A 24,254-nucleotide genomic window follows, 5' to 3' on the forward strand; every position below is an offset into this window, starting at 1 on the left:
TGAGTGGCATGGAGACCCCTTGGAGACTGACTTATCTTCTATTACAGCTGCTGTGTCTTCTCAGTTTCTTATGCTTGTCGTTGGAAGATTTCGACATCAACAACCCTGTTGACCTAGGCTGTGGCCTTGATCTGCATCTGCCTCTTCTGTCACCCTTGGCTCAGGCCATAAAGTGTTTAATCTGACACTCGGAAATGGCCTTCCGATGCATACTCTGGTATTAATTGCGTGCCCGAGAGTCATGCTCCAAGCCTAGATACCAAAGGTAAACAATCATGGGGTCATAAGTGACATCTGATTAGACCCCCCCCTCCTCCCAGCTCCATGCTATACTCTCCCACACCCAGTCCTTACAGGGTTTAAAACCTGAGCATTTATGAGTCACATGTTCGCTGTTGCGCTTATTTGCTTAAATAAAGAAAATCTTTTTTTTGTGAGAGAAAAACTCTGCAGACCGCCAGACAGCGTGAATAAAGAGGACTGATGCTATCTCGACTTTGGGGCACCACATAACATCACTTACAGCGCAAGAACCTGCCTCCTGCAGGATGGCTGTGTGTTGGTAGGGACACATCATAGAGGCTTGGGGCTGCGGTAGTCAGACGGGCAGAAATCTGGGCTGCACACTGAACCTGTAGTACACGTAGACTAAGGGACCCCAGCCACGACCTCGAAAGGGTTGGAACGACTGCTGAGCTGGCAGCTTCTGCTGGAGATGCTGAATCTCCCAGCCAACGCCACGGAGGGGGCTAAACTGGGAAGACAGCTGATGTGGAGTAGCAGACAGCATAACGGGGCAGGCCATACCCCTGCTATCTTTAAAGCTCTCCACTGCAGAATCCTTGTCACTGAAAAGTCAGGAACTGTTCAAGGGCATTTCCATGAGTCTTGACGAGACATCACCACCAAAACCAGTTGACCGTATCCATGCGTGTCTCCAAATGGCAACACTGGTACCAACAGCTCTGCCCAATGATCCAGAAGTGCAGAGGCTGCAGCGAATTGTAAATTTAGCCGCATCAAGGCCATCCTTAATGGCTTGAAAGAGAAGAGCCCAGATACGAATCCGGAGTTATACATGGTAACATCTGGGCCACTGAGGCCCATAAACAGCCCAGGAGAAATGTTGAATTCACAGAATGCAGGGCAAGACTACTGGGGTAGAAAATATTTCGCCCAAAATTGACAATCTGTTTTGATTCCCTATCCGGAGGTGCGGAAGGGAATGCATTTAGTTGACTTCACTGGCTGAAGCCTGCATTACCAGACCCTCATGGGAAGGATGTTGGGTATGAAAGTCTGGGGCCCCAGGAGCAGGACAGTATTGGCAGGCAATTTGGCAGCTGGCCGGGGCCTAGAGCAGCACTTGACCCAGTTCACCAAGAGAATATCAGACAATGCCTTGTTAAAAGGCAAGAGATGATCTGAAGAGGTTTGGCCAGACTGTGTGTAGGGAGCAGGAGGTCAAGGATTTCTGCAGCTCTGCATACCTTCATGAGCCTGCCCCGTTGGAAGGGGAACAGGACAGTGTCCAGAGAAGTATCCAGGCCGCCTGCCTCTTGGAGGTCGTCAGCCAATGTGTCATCTTGGCATGGCTGAGCAAGGTGACACCTGCATCATAGGTGCGATTGTTAGAGTCAGTAGCGAATAGGTCATGAATAAACTGCTCCCGGCCTAAGGCAGGGGAACAGTGTCCATGCTAGATGGATTGCCTGTGTTGATAGGAATAAGTGGCGTTGAGCATGGCCTTGGACGAGGTTGACACAGCGGCGTCTCAGAGCCAGACAGTTCAAGCGGTCAACATTGGTGTTGGAGGATCAAGCTCCGGCATAGGGTGTGGTGCCAGAAACAGGTTCAGTACCAGAGTCGATACGAAAGTGGGCACAGATCCAGAGGGCCCAACTGACACCGAAGGAGGACTAGCCAAAGGGGAGTCTAGTTGGGAGGCCTCCTAGCGCCATGGGCCCTGAAGGCTCTCCATAAGCAGTCTGCTGCACAAATAAGCACATCATCGCCTCGTGAAGCTTGATAATCTGTAATGGAGTCACCCTGGGCCACAGGAAAATTGGGCTTGCACGTGGCGGCCCTAGTGATAGGCTCTGTGGAACCGCTGCACAAGAGAGATGCAATGAAAGCCTGCACTCTCTCTGGGGACTTAGTAGGGGCGTGACAAGGAAGAGTCCCACTTAGACTACTCTTTTTTTCTTTGACTTACCTGAAGATCTTGACCTTAGCGACAACTTGTCACAGGAGCAGCTTCAGAAGTGGGATCATCTTCCCTGTGACTTCGACACGCGAGGGTCTTATGATGTCGGGCGATAAATAACTTGCACCCCCGGATGACGTTCGGGTGCATTCATCAAACACACAGGAACCAGTCAAACACACAAAAGGTGATGGGAGGATGCTTGCAATAAGTCTAACCACTTTCACTCCCTCAGAGTAACATTCCAGCCCATTTCTTTTGCCCACTATGCCACCTCATATTAGATCCAGCTATATGCAAATCAGTTTCAGCCTTGCTCCAGTAGGAACAGTGTCAAACCAGGTCCTCTCTGAACCGGAGCTCAAGCAACCCATGAACGGTAGCACCCTGATTTGGGCTCATCAGCTGGGTATAGCTTGGTTCCAGTGGCACGGTCAGCAAGGACTAATGTCTGGGTATACCCTCGGCCACTCCACCTGCATCAAGGTACAGTCGCTGCAGGCAGCCAAGTTGTGTGACGACCCCAGATGCCACAGACAAAGTGGGGATCAGTCACCAACATCTGTCTATGGCATTCCCCTCAAGGATTAAACCTAGTTGATTTGTTGGGGGACATGTAACTTGCACTCTGGGATATAGTTTCGAAAATAATGGTCTCCAAAGAACATAAATATCTCCGGATCAGATTCTGTAGACGCAGAAAGAAATGGATATCAGCTCGCATGGGTGATGCCTAGGCACAAGCACATCAAGTCTGGCGCAGGTGGCGTCAATGATGATTCAGAGGCTCCAGCTCCAGGCATCAATAAGTACTGCTAAGTTTTCCCAATTCGGACTAATACTCATAGTAGTACTCTAAGAGGAAGAATATGTGGTTAGAAGTCTCGATCAGAGAGTATTAAACAGGACGTATTTATTGGAAATTAACACATGTGAGCCCTCTAAAATGCATAATGAGTCCTAATAAAACTGCAATTGAATAAAGAGTTGAAAAAAAACTGTATTGAAAATCAACCTACGAATGAGAAAGTACAGACCATGCACATCCTTTACATAACACTTAACATACCTATTGTTGGTTTTCAGGTAGATCATGGCTAGCGCTAGTGTTGCACCAGGACAAGTTACATCTACATTTATGGAGTCTCCTTCCTGCCAAAGAACAATATTTTTTTTAAGTACTACTTTATAACAAGACAAATGGAATACTCTCCCACCAAGCCTTTAATCAATTCCCCATGTGTGTGTTTTCCTTGCAAACCGAAGTCTGCATCTCTCCCTGACTATCCCAGTCCAGTTCCAAGCAAGAGAAAATACTCTTATTTTGCTGGACTCTTTAGTATTACAAATTTATATGAAACTTTTCAGCTCTTTAGTTGGAATTTGTTTCTTACTTAGGTGTCTTAAATAATACAATGTTCTTCAAAACACTGCAAATGTGCAATGGAAGATCAGGTACAAACATCTATGCAAAAACGTGTGTCAATATTCAAAAGCCTATTAATAAGATGCAAACTGTTGCACACAATGTTATACATCGGATCCCATATTAGCATGTCCTTTAGTAGCCTAGCACTGGAGAGCTCATCCTTCCTAGAGATTCTTGTAAGATGTTCCCATTATTGATATGAGCCAAGTTTCTCACAAGAGAGCACACATAGGAAGGGAGTCTGGATTTCAAATGATAATTACTAATCAATCTAATAGAAGGAAAAATAATGGTCACTAATTTTAGGTGCTGGATTCCTTTAGAGTTTAGACTAATCTACACTGAGGCACACGATTGTACATCAAGAGAAAGAATCTCTCATTAATATGACCATTAAGCAGTATATAATTAATGCAATCCCCACATTGTAAACCTACTACAGCCACAAAATAATGTGGAGCCTACTTTCATGTTTTCTCACTAAATAGTTCAAAGAGCATTTGCTCTTCTCCAAACTGCCCAGAACATAGCATTGAGAAGTAGCCCTATTACCTAAAGAATCTCCATTTCTAAAGCATAGTAAAACTGATAACATTACTATTTGGCAACCACATGCTTATGAAGTACCACCTTGATTTGATAACTTGGGGACTTGTGTTTTTCTCTGCTGATTCCAACTTGGGAGCGCCGATGACCTCCAACCATGTACTGGTACAGCTGCTCGGGAACATTGAGGTCAGACATGCCTATCAGATTGCTGCCGTGCTATAATGACCAGAAAAACACACAACATGCTCAGGATTATTTTATCTGGTAATTCATACAGAATCCAAGGTGTGCAAGAGGTCAATCGAAATACTAGGCATCTGAAATAGTTTTTCCATTCTCTATGCAAAGTGTGTTCATGACATTGTGCTCAGTGCAGTCTCAACATATATATCTGGAAACATTTTCCCAAAAACCAAAAGAATAAGTTACTAACCTTTGGTAACGCCTTATATGATAGAGACACCATCTAGCAGCAGATTGTTTACCTTAGAATATCCTCAGGCGTCAGACTGGATCCGTAAGATTTTTGAGCAGTACCCATGCATGTGGATAGGTGGTGTTGTGTAGCTCCACATAGGCATCATCTATGCCAGAAGTGACGTGTGCGGTACCAAACCTGCACGCTGATGTCAGATACTTTAGCGACTATCCAAGTCAGGAGTGAAGAGCCACAATGAGAACAGACCACTGGTTTGAAAAAACAGGCCATGAGAAGGGTGTCCCTTATACTACAATCAGCCTGCAGAGCTAAATCATAAGTAAGGAACCTGAGGCTAGACACTCTCTACCAGATAAGGTGTTACCGAAGGTAAGTTACTTGTTCATCTGATAGAGACATCCAGACGTAGTGCCTGACAGCTATCCAGGAGAGGAACTATGTGGGCCAACAGTGATCGCAGCCCTGGCTCTGGTGGAATGACCATGGAAACTCTCAGGTGGTTGCTTCTTGGGCAATGTGTAGCAGATCTTAATGCATAGCACCATCCATCTTGAGCCTTCCCATTTTTTGGTTCTACATACCCCATGAAGAGTTGATCGTCGTAAGAAAGTGCCCCTTTTTGACATGATCATCCCCACTTTTTGCCTAGTATTTGATGCAATCTTGACTTAAGTGCACTGAGTTCCTGCTAACCAGGTCCCCCAGAGCCAATGTTTTTTTCCCTAAAACAAGGTAACTGTTCAATTGTTCCCTAATTAGCAATACCTTTAGTACCGTGTTACGTCCCTAGTGATTGGTACTTTGGTATCTAGGGCATGGGTACTAAAGAGGGTCCCTAAGGGACCCACAGTGCAAACAAATGGAAAAACACGACATGGCACACACCTTGTGGGCCATGCACACAGACACGGAATGTTATGTATGTAAGTTACCCCTACAGCAGGCCTTCTAGTCCTAAGGCAGGGTGCACTATATTATATGTGAGGGCATACCTGCATGAGCAGATAGGATCCTGTGTTGCTAGTTCAATTGCTAGATAGTACAAGTGAACAGTAAAGCCATAGAAAGTGCATGTACTGGGCACTGGTCATAACGAGTTCCCCAGCTACATGATATCTTCACTGAAACCTATGGTGTTTGGAATCAAACACTCTGTCTTAATAAATCCGCACTGATGCAAGTAGTGGATTAATTCAGATATGGACCCAGAGGGCACCTTAGAGGTGCCCCCTGAAAATTTACCACCCTCTTATTGTGCTGGCTGACTGGTGTCGTCCAGCCTGCTGCCACATACCTGTTTCTGAACCCCTGCAGGTGAGAACCCACCTTCCTTGAGGGCAGAAACAATGAATGCTCTGGAGAAAGGTGTTCACACCTCCTCTAGCAGGATGGCTAGTGAATCTGCACACCAAGGCCAGCGACTTCAAAGCCCCTGCCACCTTTGATAGGCGACCCCAGCTTCCCCCAGACCTAGGAGATGTCACCCCCTGCCCTGAGGTCCATTTGGCACCTGGGCAGGTGGGAAATTAGTGATGCAAGGAGATGTGATGACCACCAAGGAGGCATGGTGCACTACCAGTCCAGTCACACCCCTAAGGTGGGCTGCCTTGTGCTCCACCAAAGAAGGGTTCCACCATTTTGATTTTGGTGGAAATATGAATTCTGGGGCAGGGTTATGCCCACTCCCCAAGGAAGTGGCCATATGGGGGGTTGAATGACCCCAGGGGTAAGTAGGCCATTGGCTGCTACCCTTCAATCCCCTTTAGCAATCATAAATGGAGTATTTAGGTGGCCCCATGACACCAGGAACTCAAATTACCCCGACACAAGAAGAAGAAGAATCAAGAAGAGCCGAAAAAGTGAGCACTGCGGACTACTGGTGAGCTCTGGCACCAAATCCTGCCTGCCTGCTCCTATCCTAACAACCGCAACAACATGATTCGTCACGCAGCTGTGTTTCCTCCAAAAGTCTTGGAGAGTCTCCAGCACTTTACCAGGCCATAAGCATCTCCCTTGAAGTGGAGGAGCCACTTACTTGCAACCAGCAGGTACTAACTGCAGCTTCAGGTTCACCGTTCTGCTGACCACCGTAGCAGGTGCCCAGGAGGGGGTCACCATGCCCCAAGAGGTCAGATCCGTCTGCCCACCAAGTGTGAAGACCCCAGGGCCAACATGAGCTGCCCTGCCCTGCACCAATACTCGACCTAATGAAGGATACCCTGATTGAGGGCTTTGGACTCAACCCTGAGGAGTACAGGATTACATTCAGTGAGTCTATCAAAACCTCAAGTCAGTCCTAGGCTGATTTTGTAGACTTTTTAGGCAAAACACTAGGTGGCTGGTTAAAAGGGAATAAGTTGCAAGACTATGATGGGCTTTATAATTTAATTATGAAAGAGTATCTGTTAAGTAACTGTGCTTCTGTCTCAAGACTTCGTGGACCTAGGCTTAGTCTCTCCCCAGGAGTTTGGGAAGAAGGCTGACAATGGGGTGAAGACTAGGGTGTCCAAAAAGTCACATGTAGGGGGGAACCAAAAGAAAGGGGTTTCTAATCCCTCAAGGGAAAGATGTTAATGTTAATACACGCGCACCCCAATCTAGATCTATATTTAAAGTGGGAGATTGGTGCCCTGTCCAAGGGAACATGACTCTGTCGCCAAATAATAAATACGACCAGTAGATAAGTGACTCCAATTATTCTGAAATCACAACTTAGGTGTACAATGATGGTACTAGAACCATTTTCATAGTGCCAAAAGATTCCGGAAGAGATCCCCAAATAAAAATCTGGATAAGAGCTTTTCTTGAAAACTCCATATTGAGAGCGGCGGGTCTTGTTAAGTTACTGCAACTGGATCTAAGCTGATCTTTAAAAGAAAAAAAAAGATAATATAAATATACAGACAGATTTCAGACACAAAGACTAATTTACCATAAAACCACTTTCCTATCCTAAGATTGTTCCAAGTACAAAATATGACAAACTTGCTAAACACACCCTCAGCAGTAGCATGGTAAACATGGAGGTTGGTTTCCAAGCCAGGTTGGCGCACCTTTCTCACGTTTGGTGATGTAGGTTCCGTCTGACATGTCCGTCACTCTTTGGGGGGGAATGATTTTCTTCAGTCTGATCCTCGAAGGTTCATAAAAGGATTTTATTTGTGGAGAAGTTTCAGTAAACCGCTTTTTGGTAGAGACTAACCACAGATTCCTTGCCTTTTAAATACTCCCCTAGGCGACAGACTGGATGTGGTTAATCTTTAGCAGTACTACTGCGTGCCGGCTGCTCCGTATCGAAGTTGGTCCATGCCAGATGTGGCGTGTGCTGACCTATATAGACGCCACTCATGCTTGATGACATCAGTTACTTTGTTTCTGCTTCTGGGGGCAAAGAAGTTTAAAGAATCAGGCTGGTTGTGACCATTGTGCAGATTCCTAAATTGGCATCTTTTTGTGTGAAGAGACCAATTCATGGAACAGGGATGTGGGAGGGTCAGAGAGAAATCTCCTGAAGGACCGAGCAGGCAAAGGGCCCTTCTGGACATACCTGATTGTCTAGGTAACAGTGCCTTGTGGACATTTGTAGTGACGCCCACAAAGTTGCCTGTTGGAAATGGCCCTTTTTGCAGGGTTATCCCCAAACGTTTTGATTCTTGCTCCTATTTTTTCCTGACTTATTTGTGTTGGTTTTAGGACTCTGGGCACTTTAACACTGCTAATCAGTGCTAAAGTGCATATGCTCCCTGTGTAAATTGTGTTATGGAGTGGTGATTCCATGATTGGGTGTTTGCTTTACTTGTTAATCTCTAGTAAAGTGCACTGAGTGTGCCAGGGCCTGTAAACCAAATGCTACTATTGGGCCTGCAGCACTGATTGTGCCACCTATGTGAGTAGCCCAAAAAAGATAAACTCGGACCTGCCATTGCAGAGTCTGCGCGCTGTTTGTAACTGCTGTGTCGACTTGGCCAGTGCACACTGTAACCAGGAGGCGGAGCACTCGCCCCCTGTAACCCGGAGTGTGCCTGTAAACTATGACCCCCCCCCCTCCCCTCTTGTCTCCACAGGTGTCCGAGAACGCAAGCTGGAACCCCGTGGTAGAACCGTACAGCTGTGACGAGGAAGACATGGACTACGGTCCCTTTAACTGGACCCGACCAGGTGACGAGGAGGAGGAGCCCGACGTTACCTTAAAGGACGCCCAGCGGTCAGACCAGGTGTGTCTTTACACCGGAGGAGCGGTCAGAGCGGAGTGGAGTGGAGGTGCGGCGTGGAGCAGAGGTATCGAGAGGAGCAGAGGATTATCGTGGAGAGGAGGTGCAGCGGCGTGGAGCGGAGGAGAGTTGTGGAGCGGAGGAGAGGCGTGGAGCGGAGGCGAGTCGGGAAGCGGAGGAGAAGCGAGGAGCAGCGTAGCCGAAGACAGCGGTCACAGGGACGAGAGTGCGGTAACAGCGGAGGCATCAGCAGAGACAGAAGGCGGCGGCCCTTCAAGAGCGGCAGCTGAGTCGGGAGTCTCACCGGAAGAAGAGGAGAAGCCAGGAAGAAGACGCCTCGGATTCCTAAGGGGACCTTCGGGAGCGACGGATCCAGGAGGACAACGGACCCACGCTTCGCCCAGCCACTCCCCCGGAGGGGCGTGGCTATCAGAGGTGCGTGGAAGGGTTGCGGGGTGGTTAAGGTTGGAGAAGAAGGGAGACCCCTAAGAAACCCCTAGCGTACAGTCCCTTGCACATTCCTCACAGACCCGACAGTAAACGAAGCACTGAGTGTTCCCTCACCCCTTTTCCCCGGAAGTATCTGTAGAGTTGTACCGAACACTAATACCTCCTCTGTTTCTGTCTCCCCCTTCGGTGGAGCCTGGGCCACGACGGATCCCGAGGGAGCAAAAGGAAGACGGAGCCCGACCCGACGTCGAGAGGAGGGGGGCATCCGTAAAAGCAGGAAGGAAAGAAGCCGTTCTCCTCGTCCTCTACTGATCAGACCTACCTGTACAGACAGACTGTTCAAATCAATAAAGCCTAGTTTGAACCCTACCAAGACTCGTATCTTGCCTATCCCCACGCCCCCGGTCACACACACACTTTCCAGTCCCTAACCTTCCCTTTTCTTACATGTCAGGCACCCCTAAGGAAGGCCCAAGGTACCCCTGTGGGCAGGGTGCAGTGTAAGTGAAAGGTAGGACATGCCCTGGTGTGTGTGGCATGTCCTGATAGTGAATTACAGCCCATTTAGTTTTCCCTATTGTAAGTTTACCTGTTCCCCATAGGACGGAATGGAAGTTTGTTTATAACATCTCATAAACATAACTGGCCCAGGGAACTAGGTAGGAAAATAAAATTTAGTATGCCTGAACTCAGAATCTAAGCTGCATCTTTTAGTGAATGTGATTTTTACATTCTGTGTCTAAATATACCACTTTTAGAAAGTAGGTATTTTCTTACTCAGTCATTCCATGTGCCTCTGCTGGAATGTGGATTGTCTACCTGGGTTTTGGATGACAGAAGGCTGGGGGAGCAGAAGAGGATCCGGATAGTCTAGGTGGGTCAGGAAAGGGCTGAATAGACCTAGGCTGTGATGGGGAAGAGGGAGGAGATTTCCTTGCACCTCAAAGGGCCGGTTCTGCCTCTGACAGTGCCATCTCCACCCCCTGCCCAGAAATCACACCAGAGAAGGCAGCACTGGTTGTGGCTGGGCACAGACACCCTCTGTCTAGAGGATCACATTATTTTTGGATACAAATTCTGGGGCCCAAACCCCTGAACTTTAGAACTCTTTTGGATCAAAAAGACTGCCAAGAATAAGAGCTGGAGAAGCTGTGAGGAGGAACCATAACTTTGCTGTGTGCTTTGCTGTGTTGGCCTGCAGTGGCTGCTTCTGTCTTGGGCAGTGAAAGGACGGGGCAGAACTTGCTGCAATCTGCTTTTTGAGTTTCTCCAAGGGCTTGAGGTAGAGCTTGCCTCCTGTTCACGAAGTCTCAGTAACAGCAAAGACTTTAAGCTCTTCTACCCGCAGCACTGGGGACTGTGTGTTTTGTGCTGCAACAGAGGAAATGTAACTCAACGACATCTACAACACCACTGCCGACTCCGTGTCCTGACAGCAACACAACCTTGGTCTCACTAACGATGCCTGCTGACGCCGCCACCGAGGCGCTGCTCGCACCGCAACCTGTTGGCACTGCACTCCGCACCACCTCGCTTTACGATGACGCCTTGGCACAGCAGAGGGCACTGCCGCAATGCCGCACTTTGACCCTGGTCTCACCGAAGATGCCATCCGACGCCGTCAACGAGCCTTGCTTGTACTGCAACCTGTGGGCATCGCACACCATACCGCCTCGCTTCACGACGAAGCCTTGGTATCCCGGATGACGACGATCAACGCCGAAATCGATGCCGCTGCTAGCACCATGGCTCAAGGGCACCGCTCGTAAAGTTACACAATGCACCGCCCTCATCCCACACCGCAGCCATGGCCTACCGACGCCGGCACTATCGACTCTAGTTCGTCAGGCGACGACAGAGCTTCGACGCCGCTGCTTGAACCGTGACCTGCCAGCACCGTGACGAGCACCGCCTCCATCTCGCACCGCGACCCTGGTCTCATCGACTACGCCATTCGACGCCGCCACCGAGCCGCTGCTCGCACTGCATGCTGCACTTCGCACCGCAGCACACGACGCCTGCCGAAGCTAGCGCTCCTGATCCGAACAGAGCGGAGATCGATCTGCAACGCTCGTGACTTCAAGGGCCCTGATGACTCCTGCACCAACCTCTGGAACCGACACCTGCGGGTGCCGTGTTTTCGGAAGTGCAACGAGAGGTCTCGGACGCCCTGCATTTCTAAAAGGTACTGTTTGCGGGGCTTCCCAACACCATAGATGGCCCACAACACCGCGTTCAGACAAAACTACTTGGATATGTTTGCTCACGAGCCATGATAGCCCCGGACGTAGCTATCGACATCAAGGAACTGTTTTTAAAGATTATTTTGACAACTGTAGATTTTTGAGTACTGGATTGTGGATTTTTACCGTTTTTAGTCTTGTCTTAAAGTATATAAAAATATTGGCTATTTTTCTAAACTGGTGTGGTGTCCTTTTGTAGTGCTTACACTGTATTAAGGTTGGTTATGAGCAAATGCTTTACACACTGCCTCTAAAATAAGCCTGACTGCTTGTGCCAAGCCACCAAGGGGATGAGCAGGGGTTATTTTAGGAGTGTAACTCCCTTATCCTGACGAGAGTGGTGGTTTCTGCCCGGCTTTGGCGCATGCCCTAGCCTGCCAAAAATCCAATTTCTAACATTGCCTAACAAATGTTCAGAACTGGCACCCAGCATTCACACATATAGGTAGCAGTCTTGGCCATGGTAGAATGAGTTCACAAGCCCAGAGGGCTGCTTTTTGTCCAGGAAATCACAAATGTTATAGTATGACCCAGTGTGAATTGGTCCTTTTCTGCACAGCCTTGCCTTCCTTTGCCCCAGTGAAACCGATAATGAGATGATCATCCAACCTGTGTTCCTTGGTATGATCGATGTAGAAGCTAAGAGACCTTCTTCAGACCCAACTGGTGAAGCCTCTTATCCTCTTTACAGGGGTGAGGTGGAGCAAAGAACGTTGGAAGGGTGATACTCTGACCAATATGAAAGGGAGTCACAACCTTCGGTAGAAGGAGCCTCGAGTCTGCTAAACCAGTTGTCTGGGAAGGGTGGGTTAGTAGAAAGGTCCTGCAACTCGCTGATCAACAGTGCCAATATTATAGCAACAATAAAGACTGTCTGGAGAGTAAGGAGCCTGACGAAGAAAGTTTGGAGAGGCTCAAAATGCATGTACACGAGGAATGCAAGGATCAAATTTTAATCCTATTGAGGCACAACAAACTAGAGAATGGGAAAACATATGTCGTAACCCTTTGAGGAAACTCATCAGAACTGGAGATTTAAATTAAGATGACTGCTGCGTCACCCTTAACAAGATTAAAAGAGCCCATTTAACAGTGTCTAAAGCAGGAACTTGCTGAATGAGGGACAACACAAACAACAGAACTTCCGACAGTTATGCCTGGAAAGGGTCGATCTGTTTACAAACTTATCCCAAAAGCAGGTGTATACACATTTAGGTGAGAGATGCTGGGCTGCCAAGATGACATTTACGACTTTGAGAAGAAGGTTGGAGCATTCAACTCTCGCCACTCAATCTCCAAGCATGGCGGTGTAGGTTGAGCAGGTTTGGAAGCAGGACCCTGCCCTTCTGCTGCGACAGGAGATCGAACCAAAGAGGCAGCCTGATTGGAGGACAAATGCACATGTCCAAGAGTTCAGGATATAATGTGTTTCCCAGTCCAGTGCTACTTGGATGACTTGGGCCCAGTCAGTCCTGATCTTCTTCAGAACTCGAAAAGAAGAGGCATCAGCGGGTGTACACGTGTCTAAAGTTCCACTGCACTCGGAACATGTCTCTGATTAAGAGATTCCTTGGAAAGTCTAACATGCAAACATACTGAAATTGTGTGTTCTTTGTGGTGGCCAAAAGATCAAGCCAGGTCTCTCCCCATTCATAAAAATAGACCCTGCACAATCTCCGTATGTAACTTCCATTCGTGATCTGCAAGGTGTTGATGGCTTCGTTTATCTACTCTGTGGTTCAGGGAACTTGCAGTCTGTGAGAAAAATTCCTTGGCATTCTAGCCTCATCCAGAGATGCAAAGCCTCTTGACACACGGTCCAAGACCCCACCCCACATAGAAGTAGCGTTGTCCTCACCAGTTTCCCTTTGATGGAGGGCAAGAAGGCTGTCAACACCAAACAGATGGCTCTTAGCTACAGAGTTGATGAGGACCCAAGCTTCCGCTCCACACCAGACTCCTCTGAACTCCAACTCTCCTAGATGGCCTCCCCAACCCAGAAGTGATACATCAGACACAACTGTGAGCTCTGGGTGGGGTAAGGTGATGGGTCTGGTGCTGACCCAATCGCAATCTCGCAACCAGCACTGCAGATCTTTTTTTAGTCTCCTAGAAAATCTGGAACAGACTGGAAGATACCCCTAGTGCCGTGCCGACTGGGACTTCAGATCTCACTGCAGCGCCTGCATATGAAATCTAGCATGCTTTACCAGCAGGATGAAGGAGACATCCTCAGTGAGATCCAGGACAGAGGTTCCAACATCAGGATCATAGCCTGAATGTTCTGCACTCTCCTCTCTGGGGGATAGGAGCATAACTGCACCCTGTTAAGACTAGCTTCAATGAAGAGGAACGTCTGCGAAGGAGTCAGGTGTGACTTTGGCACATTAATAGTGAAGTATGTCAGGACGTCTGCCATAGTATGAAGTTGTCCGACTACTGCCTGGGGTGAGCCTGCCTTCAACAACCAGTTATTGAGATTGGGGAAGGCTGGAACCCTCTAACCTTTGATGGAGACGTGCTGCCACCCGTGCCATCACTTTCATGAACACCCGAGGGGTGCTGGTAAGAAACGAAGCACAGTGAACTGAGGCTGCTCGTGCTCTACCATGAACTGGAGGTAAGTCTTTTTGCCCTGCAAGACGGAGATGTGGAAGTAAGTGCCCTGTAGGTCCAGCATTACTTTCCAGGTTCAAGAGCAGACAAATCCTGTTCCAGGGTGCGCATTTAGATCTTTTCTTTCTACAGAAAAGCAGTGAGAGGGTGAAGGTCAAAATGGGACAGAGGACTCCGTCCTTTTTTTCTGCCACCAGGAAGTAGTGGGAATAACGTCCATGATCAACTTCTGGAGATACCCTCTCCACAGCTCCTTTAGCCAAAGGAGCATGAAAGTCTTGCTGTGATAGTGACAGGTGGTCCTCCATCAACCGGTCTAAGAATAGTGGCAGGGGTGGCAGGATCTTGAGAAATGTTAAAGAGTACCTCAGCTACCCTGGTAGAAATTGTCAGATCCTGCATTCAACAGAGAGGCTGAATGCATTCAAGAGAAAGCAAAAGAGGCTTGATGAGCTGGTATGGGGGAGGTTCTCAGATGGGGGGTGGAAAAAGGTGCAGAGGTCAGACCTGCATACTGTTCCTATTGCACTATCCTGTGGGTACCATGGCCACAAAAAGGCTGGGGTGATTGTTGCACCTCCTGTGGCTGTTGTATTGGAAGCCCATACCATAGCCTCAGAGGAGGCAAGACTGCTGGTGCCACTGGCATGAAGGAGCTGGAAGGCAGTGGAGCTCACTGTGGCCCTACTATCTTTGAAGAGAGGGCCAGGGCCGAGTTTGCTTTATCCCCAAAAAAGTCGGCAGGTATCAAAGGGCATGTCCATAAGGCTGGTTCGACGCCTCCCAAAAAGCCAATGGACCGCATCCAGGTGTGCCTGTAAATGGCTACAATGGTGCCAATAGCCACGCAGAGGGTGTCATCCAGTCCACAGAGAATGGGGAACATGGTATCATCAGAATCATCTTGCACGGACTGGGAAAGTATGGCTTGGGCTTCTTGCAGGACCATGGCCAAACTTGGGTTAAAGGGTCCCACAAGGCATGAATGACGTTGCCACAAAAACAGCTGACATTGACTGAGGGAAGTGTAAACCTATAGAGGAAAAACCATGCTTACCAAAATTCTATCTCCCCTTTGATTCCCTGTTAGGGAGAAGAGTTTGGGTTTACACTACTGGCCAAAGCCTGCACCATATGGATCTTCGGTGTTTGGTGCTGGGTGAGAAAACCTGGGAGTAGTCTCGCAATACACAAGTGGACCTGAGAAGAGGTTTGGCCCAGGTACCTAAGAGCTTATTCGTAAAAGCCTTATTGAGTGGGCCTTGGGGCTCACAGCTTGATTTGCCCTGCTGCAACACCTCCATCAGAACATTGGGTTTAACTTCCTGAGTGGGAAGTTTTAGATCAAGAACCTCCAACGCCCTTTACATTACCATTGCAAAAGATCCAACGCCCTTTACATTACCATTGCAAAAGAGGGTCTGTCTTCTGGGGCAGGGTCTGGTTGGGAAACTAGGCCAGCATCTAGGGAGGTATCTGTTCCATCCTGATGTTATGTTAGGTTTGCTGCTTAGCAACCTCGAGCTTCTACTCCTAGAATCCGGTGTGTGGAGTCCAGTAGAAGACAGCTGAGGTGGCGAGTGGAAGCTGTTAGGGGTTGTTCCTATTCATCTTAATAAACATCTCTTAATCTACAATGATGGTCTTGTCTTTACAAAAGTGACGACGAGGGTGGGATCCCGTTTTTCAGCAAGAGACCTACGATAAGAAATCAAGATTTTTTTTTTCTTTCGTTGATGTTTGGAACATATAAAAAAAAACAATGAAGACCCCTTTCAGACGACATGAAGACCTTGCTGTAGACCTATGAGGAGATATCACAGCCAGCGACAGCGAGTGTAAGTTGTTATTTACAATTTCTTACCTTTCAAGCCGTTTTGGAGTTTGCTGAATTCCACGAGAGGTGTTGATTTTAGGAGTCTGCCGGAGAGTCTGAGCTGAGTTGTGCGGACACCGGCGAGCTTCGAGGTGAGCTGCATCCTGTCTGTGGGGAGTGTCAACAGAGGCATATTCTCGTAATTTGGCAGCGCAGTTGTTGTTTGGAGTTGCGCGAGGACTTGGTGCATCTTTCAAAGAGACGTGAGAACTCGGAGCGCAAGACCTTCTTATCTTATCGAACGGCTGACTGCATCTGGATCTTTGCGCATGCCTGGAATGAACCGAACGGCTGACGAGTGCACGCAAATTACGCAAAGGTCGCGTTTACGTGCCGCCATTTTGGGGAAAGTGTCAGCGGTGTGATTTTGCCAACCACGTTATTTAAAAGCTCGTTTTGCCAACCACGATAATTTTTTTTTTTCTCTTTCATCCTGCGAGTGTGTTTATTATCAACTTCCTCACCAAGCTATAACTGTTTGCATCTTTTAGTACCTTCCAGACATTTATAGGAATCTTTGGAAGTTTATATATTTTTTTTATTCAAACTCCTACTACATTATGACTTCTCAAGTCATTGCACCACCTCCCACATTCCTACAAGATCCAATGAACTGGGAAGACTGGAAGGAGTCTTTTATTACTTATTTGGAAGCTATAGGTGGTGAAGATTATGTTTCCAACAGGAAATTAGCTATTTTGAAACACCATTTAGGAGTGGAAGGAAGAAATGTATTAAAAACGCTACCTAAACCAGTTTCAAGTTCAACTGTTATTAACAATGAAGAATCTGGATCTGGTAATGGGGCTGATATTGATGTCATCGTAGAAGATTCGTATGAATTAGCTTTGACTATGTTGGAAGAGAATTTTGGCAAAAAGTTAAGCATTGTCTTGGAAAGACACAAATTTTTTTCACGAAAACAAATGCATGGAGAAAGAATTGAGCAGTATGTGGCTTCTTTAAGAAAATTGCCTGTTACTTGCAGATTTAAGGACCTCAGAGATGAAATTATAAGAGATCAGATGATTAATGCCACAAACAACAAGAAGATTCAAGAAAACTTGTTAGATTTGGGTGACCCTACATTAGAAAAAGCTATTAGAATAGCAAAGCGCATTGAAAATGCTACATTATATGTAAAAGAGTAATCGTCTGAACCTAAGATTGAAAACAAAGCTACTAGTGTATGTACCATTGTAGACAAACCAAAGAAAATTACTGTTAATGAGGATGTCAAACCTGTTGCAAAACAGAAAAATGTTTCTTCTACTTTTATCACTTTTTGTTATAGGTGTGGGAGTAACAGGCACACTTCTGATGCGGTACATTGTCTCGCATCCAAAAGTAGATGTTACAAATGTAAAAGAGTTGGACATTATTCCAGGATGTGTAGAGCTGCTGGTAATTTTCAGTCCAAACCAGTAGTTAATGTTATTGATGAAAATGAGGATACAGTTGATAGTGATGTAGAGGTATATTTGATTGAGGAAATTGATGATGTTACGAATGATACCGAAGAGTATAATCCTCCTAAATGTGAAATTTTTGTCAATGGAGAAAAATTGGTAGTGTGGGCTGATTCATGTTCTCCGATTACTATAATTGACAGACAAGTCTGGAAGGATTTGGGATCCAAATAGTTCAGATGTTAATCCTGTAGGGTACACTGGCAAAAAATTACCTGTTATAGGTTATTTCAAATCTAGCATAAAGTTTTCAGATAAAGAAGTTGAAACGAAGATATATGTTGTAGAAAAAGGGAAATCCTTGCTGGGATGGAGAGATCAGAGAGCTTTAGACATTTTGCTAAATCCTAACCATCCCATGCAAGTACTTTCCAGTTCCAATCTTTCCGCGCAAGTACTTTTGACTGATGATGATAATAGTAGTGAATTGGTGTCGAACATTCCTGGTTTATTTAAGGAAAAATTGGGATGTTTGAGGAAGTTTAGACATCGCATTGTTTTAAAAGATAATGCTTTACCTAGAGTACACAAAGTTCTAAATGTACCGTTAGCCTTGAGGAGTCAGTTAAAACAAGAATTGGATAGATTGTGTTCTGAAGGTATAATAGAACCAATCGAAGCTTCAGAATGGCTCAGTCCGATCGGTATCGCACACAAACCCAATAGCAGCATTTGCATGTGTTTTGATTTAAGACATCTAAACGAGAATATCTGGGTAGACCGTTATCCCCTCCCACATATTAATGAAATGTTGGCCACAGTAGATAATGCGAAATGTTTCTCTACTTTAGATTTATCTAGTGCATACCACCAGGTGTTATTACAACCAGAGTCAAAGCATTTAACATTGTTCATTACACCTGAAGGAGCATTCCAGTTCATTCGTATGCCGTTTGGATTGGCATCTGCTTCGGCAGTTTTTCAGCGCATCATGCAAGGTGTTCTTAAAGGCATGACTAATTGTTTAGTGTTCCAAGATGACATTTTGGTTTGGGGCAAGGACAGGGAGGAACATGATCAGGTCTTAGCAAATGCTTTAAGTAAGTTGGAACAAGCGGGGTTGACTATTAGTCTAAAAAAATGCAAATTTGCCCAAAATGAGGTAGATTATCTCAGTCACACTTTGTGTAAGGAAGGTATCAAACCCAAGTTTAAATTAGTGGAAGACCTAGAAAAAGCGCCCATTCCTCAAAATAAGGATCAGTTAAGGTCATTTTTAGGCTTAGCTGAATATTATTCGAGGTTTATTCAGGAATTTTTCTAATTGTGTCTCCCCATTGCGTGAATTGATGAAAAAAAACGTTAATTTTACATGGCCCAATCAATGTCAGTGTGCATTTGAACAAATTAAGCTAGCTGTAGTTAACGCAGCTGCCTTAAAACCTTTTAACATCAATGACAAATGCATTATTGTGACAGATGCTAGTAGTTATGGGTTGGGAGCTGTATTAATGCAAATTCATGAGGGTAAGGAAAGAGTGATCGCATTTGCATCCAGAACTTTGAAAGGGGCGGAGAGCACTTATTCAACTATTGAAAAAGAGGCATTAGCGTGTTGGTGGGGTGTGCAGCATTTTCGGAATTTTGTTTGGGGAATTTGTTTTCATCTTCAAACAGATCACAAGCCCCTGATTGATGTTTTCTCCACGTCAGGGGCAGCAAGGGCCACGCCACGCATAGCGAAGTGGATTTCTCGATTACAGGAATATAACTTTTGTATTAAATATGTACCAGGCATTATGAATGTGAATGTGGATTGTTTGTCACGCCTTCCTGTGGATAAGAATGGTGAAGAGAACATGGATATTGATGAAGAAGAATGGGTTGTAGCCAAATTGGAGGAAGTTTGTCAAGCCATAGAGGAGTCCGATTGGAAATTAGCTATTGATAACGATGTAATTATTAAAAGAGTTATTGAGTGTCTTACCTTCAAAGAAGGTTGGAAATCTTATGCAGATTTAATTACATACAAGGAGGTCTGGAATGAGTTATCGTTGGTGAAGGGTATTTTGAGAAAAAGTGACAAATTGGTGGTGCCTTTTCTATGAGGTCCAGATTATTGAATCTCTTACATGAAGGTCACGGTGGAATGTCTGCTATGAAAAGGAAGGCCAGGGAGGATTTTTGGTGGCCAGGAATGGATAGGAGTATAGAAAGGTTTGTAAGAGATTGCGTTGAGTGTTCTCGGAATGATAAGACTCACATGGTAAAACAAACTACCATACAACATATGGATTGGCCGAAACTTCCTTGGGAAAGATTAGCTATAGATATTTGTGGACCATTTGACATTCTGGGAGTTGGCAGTAGATTTGCTGTTGTGTTGATGGATTACTTTTCCAAATGGCCGGAAGTCACTGTTGTTAGAGAAGTCAAAACGGAGTATGTAATTGACTTTTGTGAGGAGATTTTCAGGAGGGAAGGTTGTCCTGCAGAAATTTTATCGGACAATGGTCCGCAATTTATTTCCGATTAATTCAGTTGTTTCCTAAAGACATGGGGAATTAAACATTTGAGAACCCCGGTTTACCATCCTTGGGGAAACGGTCTTATTGAACGTTTCAACCGTGTTTTAAGAGAATGCATTCAAATGGCTATTTACAACAATAGGGATTGGAAGTGTTTGGTAAAACAAATGTTGTGGAATTACAGGACTACGCTACACTCTGTAACAGGGGAAACACCTTTTTGTTTACTGAAGGGTAGGATTCCATGTTCTATTACTGTTCCAGCTTGGATGGGTAGGTGTGGGAGAAAATGTGTTGATGATAAAGTTATACGAGCTAAAGTCGAGTCGTATCAGGATTCTTATGTGGATAGACATAATTCAAATTTACATAAAGACTCTCTGAAATTTGAAGTTGATGAGTATGTAAGGGGTGTTCTAAATGATCTGATCCGAAGAAGATCATAAAGGTTAAAGGTAATCTTTTGGAATTATCAGATGGTAAGTTGTGGAATGCCAATCGTCTAACTAAGTGCAATGACACTGAAGTACGTGAATGGTTGTCAAAAGATGTTGGTAATGTTTCTGGAAATGATGCATCAACAACCAAGTCTTTTTCTGTTACAGGATCTACTGTTAGTTTACCTAAATCTTGTACCAAGATGGTTCCTCAAAGATTACTTAGTTCACGAGCCAGGTTTGTTCCACAAAAGTTTCCGGATTATGTTTGTGGATGATTTTCCTTAATTTTTTTTGTTTTATTTAAAGAAGGAAGATATGTTCCATCCTGATGTTATGTTAGGTTTGCTGCTTAGCAACCTCGAGCTTCTACTCCTGGAATCCGGTGTGTGGAGTCCAGTAGAAAACAGCTGAGGTGGCGAGTGGAAGCTGTTAGGGGTTGTTCCTATTCATCTTAATAAACATCTCTTAATCTACAATGATGGTCTCGTCTTTACAAAAGTATCCATATCACTTGTATCCTGAAGGTTCTTGTACCAGGTGTCCTCTAGGTAACACTGGGCAATTTCTTTCCCAGCTTCATAGCCCTGATTATGAGAGTCGGTGCTGAATAAATTAAGAAAGACATCAGCCCTTCCAGAAGGCAGATGCACTGTGTCTGAATCAGAAGGGTGGTAAAGAGGTTGCAACTCAGATAAAAGAGAGCACTGTGAAGGTCAAAGTTGGGGTGGAGGCACCTCAGCATCAGACAGCATTATATGTTAGCCATTGCCTGAGTCTTAAGCGCCAGCATCAGCAGATGACGTTCTGGCATGGATTGTGGCAATCGGAAAGGAACTGGTACCAAAGTCGCTTTTGAGTCCTGTGCGGATCCAGAGGGCCAACTGCTGCAACGGTGGACCTGCTGGAAGAAGCCTAGTTTGGAGGCCTCTTGGCTCCTTGGGGCCCGCAGGTGTTCTGGAGGAAGACGATAATGTACAAAAAAGCTGTGACATGCCTTCGGTGAAGACTTAGATGTGCTGCAGTGTGGTAGGAGAACTGGGAAATTCCAGTTGGAATCGACTCCTAAGTAGAGAGACTTCGGGAGCACGAGCTGGTGGCACGATGAAACCCTTGCGACTTCTTGGAAGATAGGGATGAAGCAGAGTCCCGCTTGGACTTCTTCCTCTTCTTCATGGCTTTTCACTTAGAAATAGATAGTGAAGACTACCTATCGCACGGGAGACCTTGGGAGCAGGACAGAGACCTATGTTTAGACCTTGACTATACTGACGCAGGGTCTTGCTGTGCTTACCATGAAGAGCTTTCCCTCCTAGTCTCAAATGGCCTTGGGGTGTATCAAGGGACAGTCAATGCAGGCTTTGAAATCTACATCTGATCCTGGGCACCAGAGGCAAACCAAACGTGAGTCAGTCACAGATATTTGTTTGCAACATTCCCCACAGGGTTTAAAAACTGTAGATTCGGGCAGTTACATATTTTCCTTGCACAGTGATTTTTCAGTAGAAGTTTGCAGTATAAGTATCTCAATGAAACAAGGGGTAGCCTTAGATCCAGGTTTGTTAGCCTAGAAAGAAAATTACTGATGTCAGCATGCATGGGTCGAGCCTAGATAGGCGCATGAACATCCTATCCACCTAGGAGCATTGTCGAAGCGAAGGAGCAACCTGATGATTTTCCTTATCCAGTCTTACGCATTGATGAGTGTTCAAAAGGTGAGAAATCTGCAGTTGAAAGTCACTATCAGAAGGTACTTCTTATAAACATCTGCAGTTGAAAGTCATTATCAGAAGGTACTTCTTATAAACATCACACAAGAAAAAAAGTATTTTCACTACAGGCAATTTTCAAGGTTTAGTGAAAAACAAAACATTGTTCTTTTTAAGTATGGAGCCAAAGTGTAAGTTACTGAGAGGCATATATAGATCTATCTTACCCCTAAGCAAACCATGCCTAACGCAAGACCAGCTGCTAGAGAATAGGATTCCCGGTCAGTGCAGTACTCCATCTCTGGGCCTGGAGGGCGTCCTAAAATAATACATTTAAAAAATACTTGTTATAAAGGCTATTTTCAACACACAGGAAAACCTACATCTATTTCTTTCAGTGCCTGCATCAGTGTTTGAAACATGTTAATACAAAATCGGTGGGTACCCAGAGAAACAAAGGTTGGATTTCTAACCCCAATGCAAATACTAATTCCAATGCACCAACACTGAATTTGAAAGACAGCTGGACGCCAGCCCTAACACAAGCCTGATCAGCATCCTGTGCAAGCAGTGTTTTCTGGTTACTATAAGTCCTGTGAGATGCGTTCAGGGATAAAGTGGCAATCAAAACAATATTTTGGTTATGAATAACACATTCAAAGACAACACTAAGAAATGGGGACACGCAATTAAAAAAACAAAAAGTGTTATTAAAATTCTTCAGTCTAGTGCAGAAAATATGAACAGGAACCACAATGAATGAATAAAATATGAACAATAAGTACAAAGAATACAAAAATTAAAACAGTTAAGCGTTTAATGGTCAGCAAAAAAAGATAAACATTTCCAAACATTGTTGTGAGGTTCGGACATCCTAACACCCTAAAGCTATTTCTAAGTGCAATGCTAAATCTTAGCTAAAGTACTAAAAAGCAAACCTGCCTTTTGAGTTTCTGAGGATGGGTCGCACATCATACCTTTGAAAAGCTGGCTTCAGCTATTCTTTAACAGAGTTTTGCCTATTACACCTTCTGCACGGCTTCTGGAATCGACTATCCCACTGAGAGTGCCAGGCTCTGCAATCTGGCATGAACTCTGGCAATACTTCTAAGATGAAGACCTCTACTAATTAATGGTGAGATCCTGGGGTTTACCTACTATTTGACCACTGATTTTATCCCTAGTTTTCAAACTAACACAGGGCTTGAAGACACTAAGACTACTGTAAAACTAAATTAACATGACCCAAAATACATTTGCTCTATCTACATGTTGACATTAAACATCCATATTTGCAAACAGTAAGATTATCCAATAAGAGGCCATATTGTAATGGCTGTGGCCATTAACAAAAATAAAAAAATGAAGATATCACTATTTTTGTGTGCACTCTAGCAATTTCACACTCTCCATTTGAGATAAACAAATCTGACAGACTAACTAAATGAAAACAATTGTGTTTACAAAAGTGTCCTACTGTGACATTTAACTTCTGGGAGGGCTATCGCAACGTAAACAATCTGTCTATAACACTATGGATGATATGTCCCATGGTAGTAAGGATATTCGGCAAACACCCACAGAACCTGGACATCAAAGTAACAGTATTCGCACACTAAAAACAAAACTAGACTAAAGGCAAATAAATAAAGTATCAGTTATAAGCTACTCAGGGAAAATCATCTTTACAGGAATGCTCTCTAGGTATTAAAATATTTGTGATAATCCCCAAATGTTGGGAGAAGACTTAAGCCTGAAACTTCCTTGCCAACTGTGGGGGTTATGTGCTGTGCGTGGGTAACTCATCATGTTTGGATCCTGCACACAAACACCTCTAATAGGAGGATCAGTAACCAATGTGTTCTGGTTGAGAACCAGAGATGACCAATATCTGGATTATATTTTGTCCACTTTCAAAAGTGGTCATAAGTAGTACAGGGTATTAACGAAGTGCAAGTTACCTCAACTTCTTCATTCCTGTGCCTCCAGAAGGTGCAAGGGGAAACACCACGACAGACATACCCTAACATAGCAGATGTATATCAATGGAAAATTATGGGCCAATCACAGTGTTTCCTTGACTAAGAAACAGCTAACTTCCCAGAAGAACCCAGTACTATCTGAAACATACTGACTAAAAGAAGTACAACGA

The 24,254-nt window shown here is 45.2% G+C and overlaps 1 protein-coding gene across 1 annotated transcript in view; it reads right to left on the minus strand.

The window, feature by feature from the left end:
- ANAPC1 (anaphase promoting complex subunit 1) overlaps window positions 1-24,254 on the minus strand; it is an 815,950-nt gene that overhangs the window by 381,891 nt on the left and 409,805 nt on the right. The window contains exons 29-31 of the mRNA XM_078648767.1: window positions 22,330-22,421; window positions 4,266-4,400; window positions 3,276-3,358 (exon numbers count right to left, since the gene is read on the minus strand). Of these exons, the coding sequence (XP_078504893.1) occupies window positions 3,276-3,358; window positions 4,266-4,400; window positions 22,330-22,421 (310 nt within the window). The remainder of the gene's footprint in view (window positions 1-3,275; window positions 3,359-4,265; window positions 4,401-22,329; window positions 22,422-24,254) is intronic.

Source organism: Lissotriton helveticus, chromosome 6 (genome assembly GCF_964261635.1).
Source record: "Lissotriton helveticus chromosome 6, aLisHel1.1, whole genome shotgun sequence".
Lineage (NCBI taxonomy): Eukaryota > Metazoa > Chordata > Amphibia > Caudata > Salamandridae > Lissotriton > Lissotriton helveticus.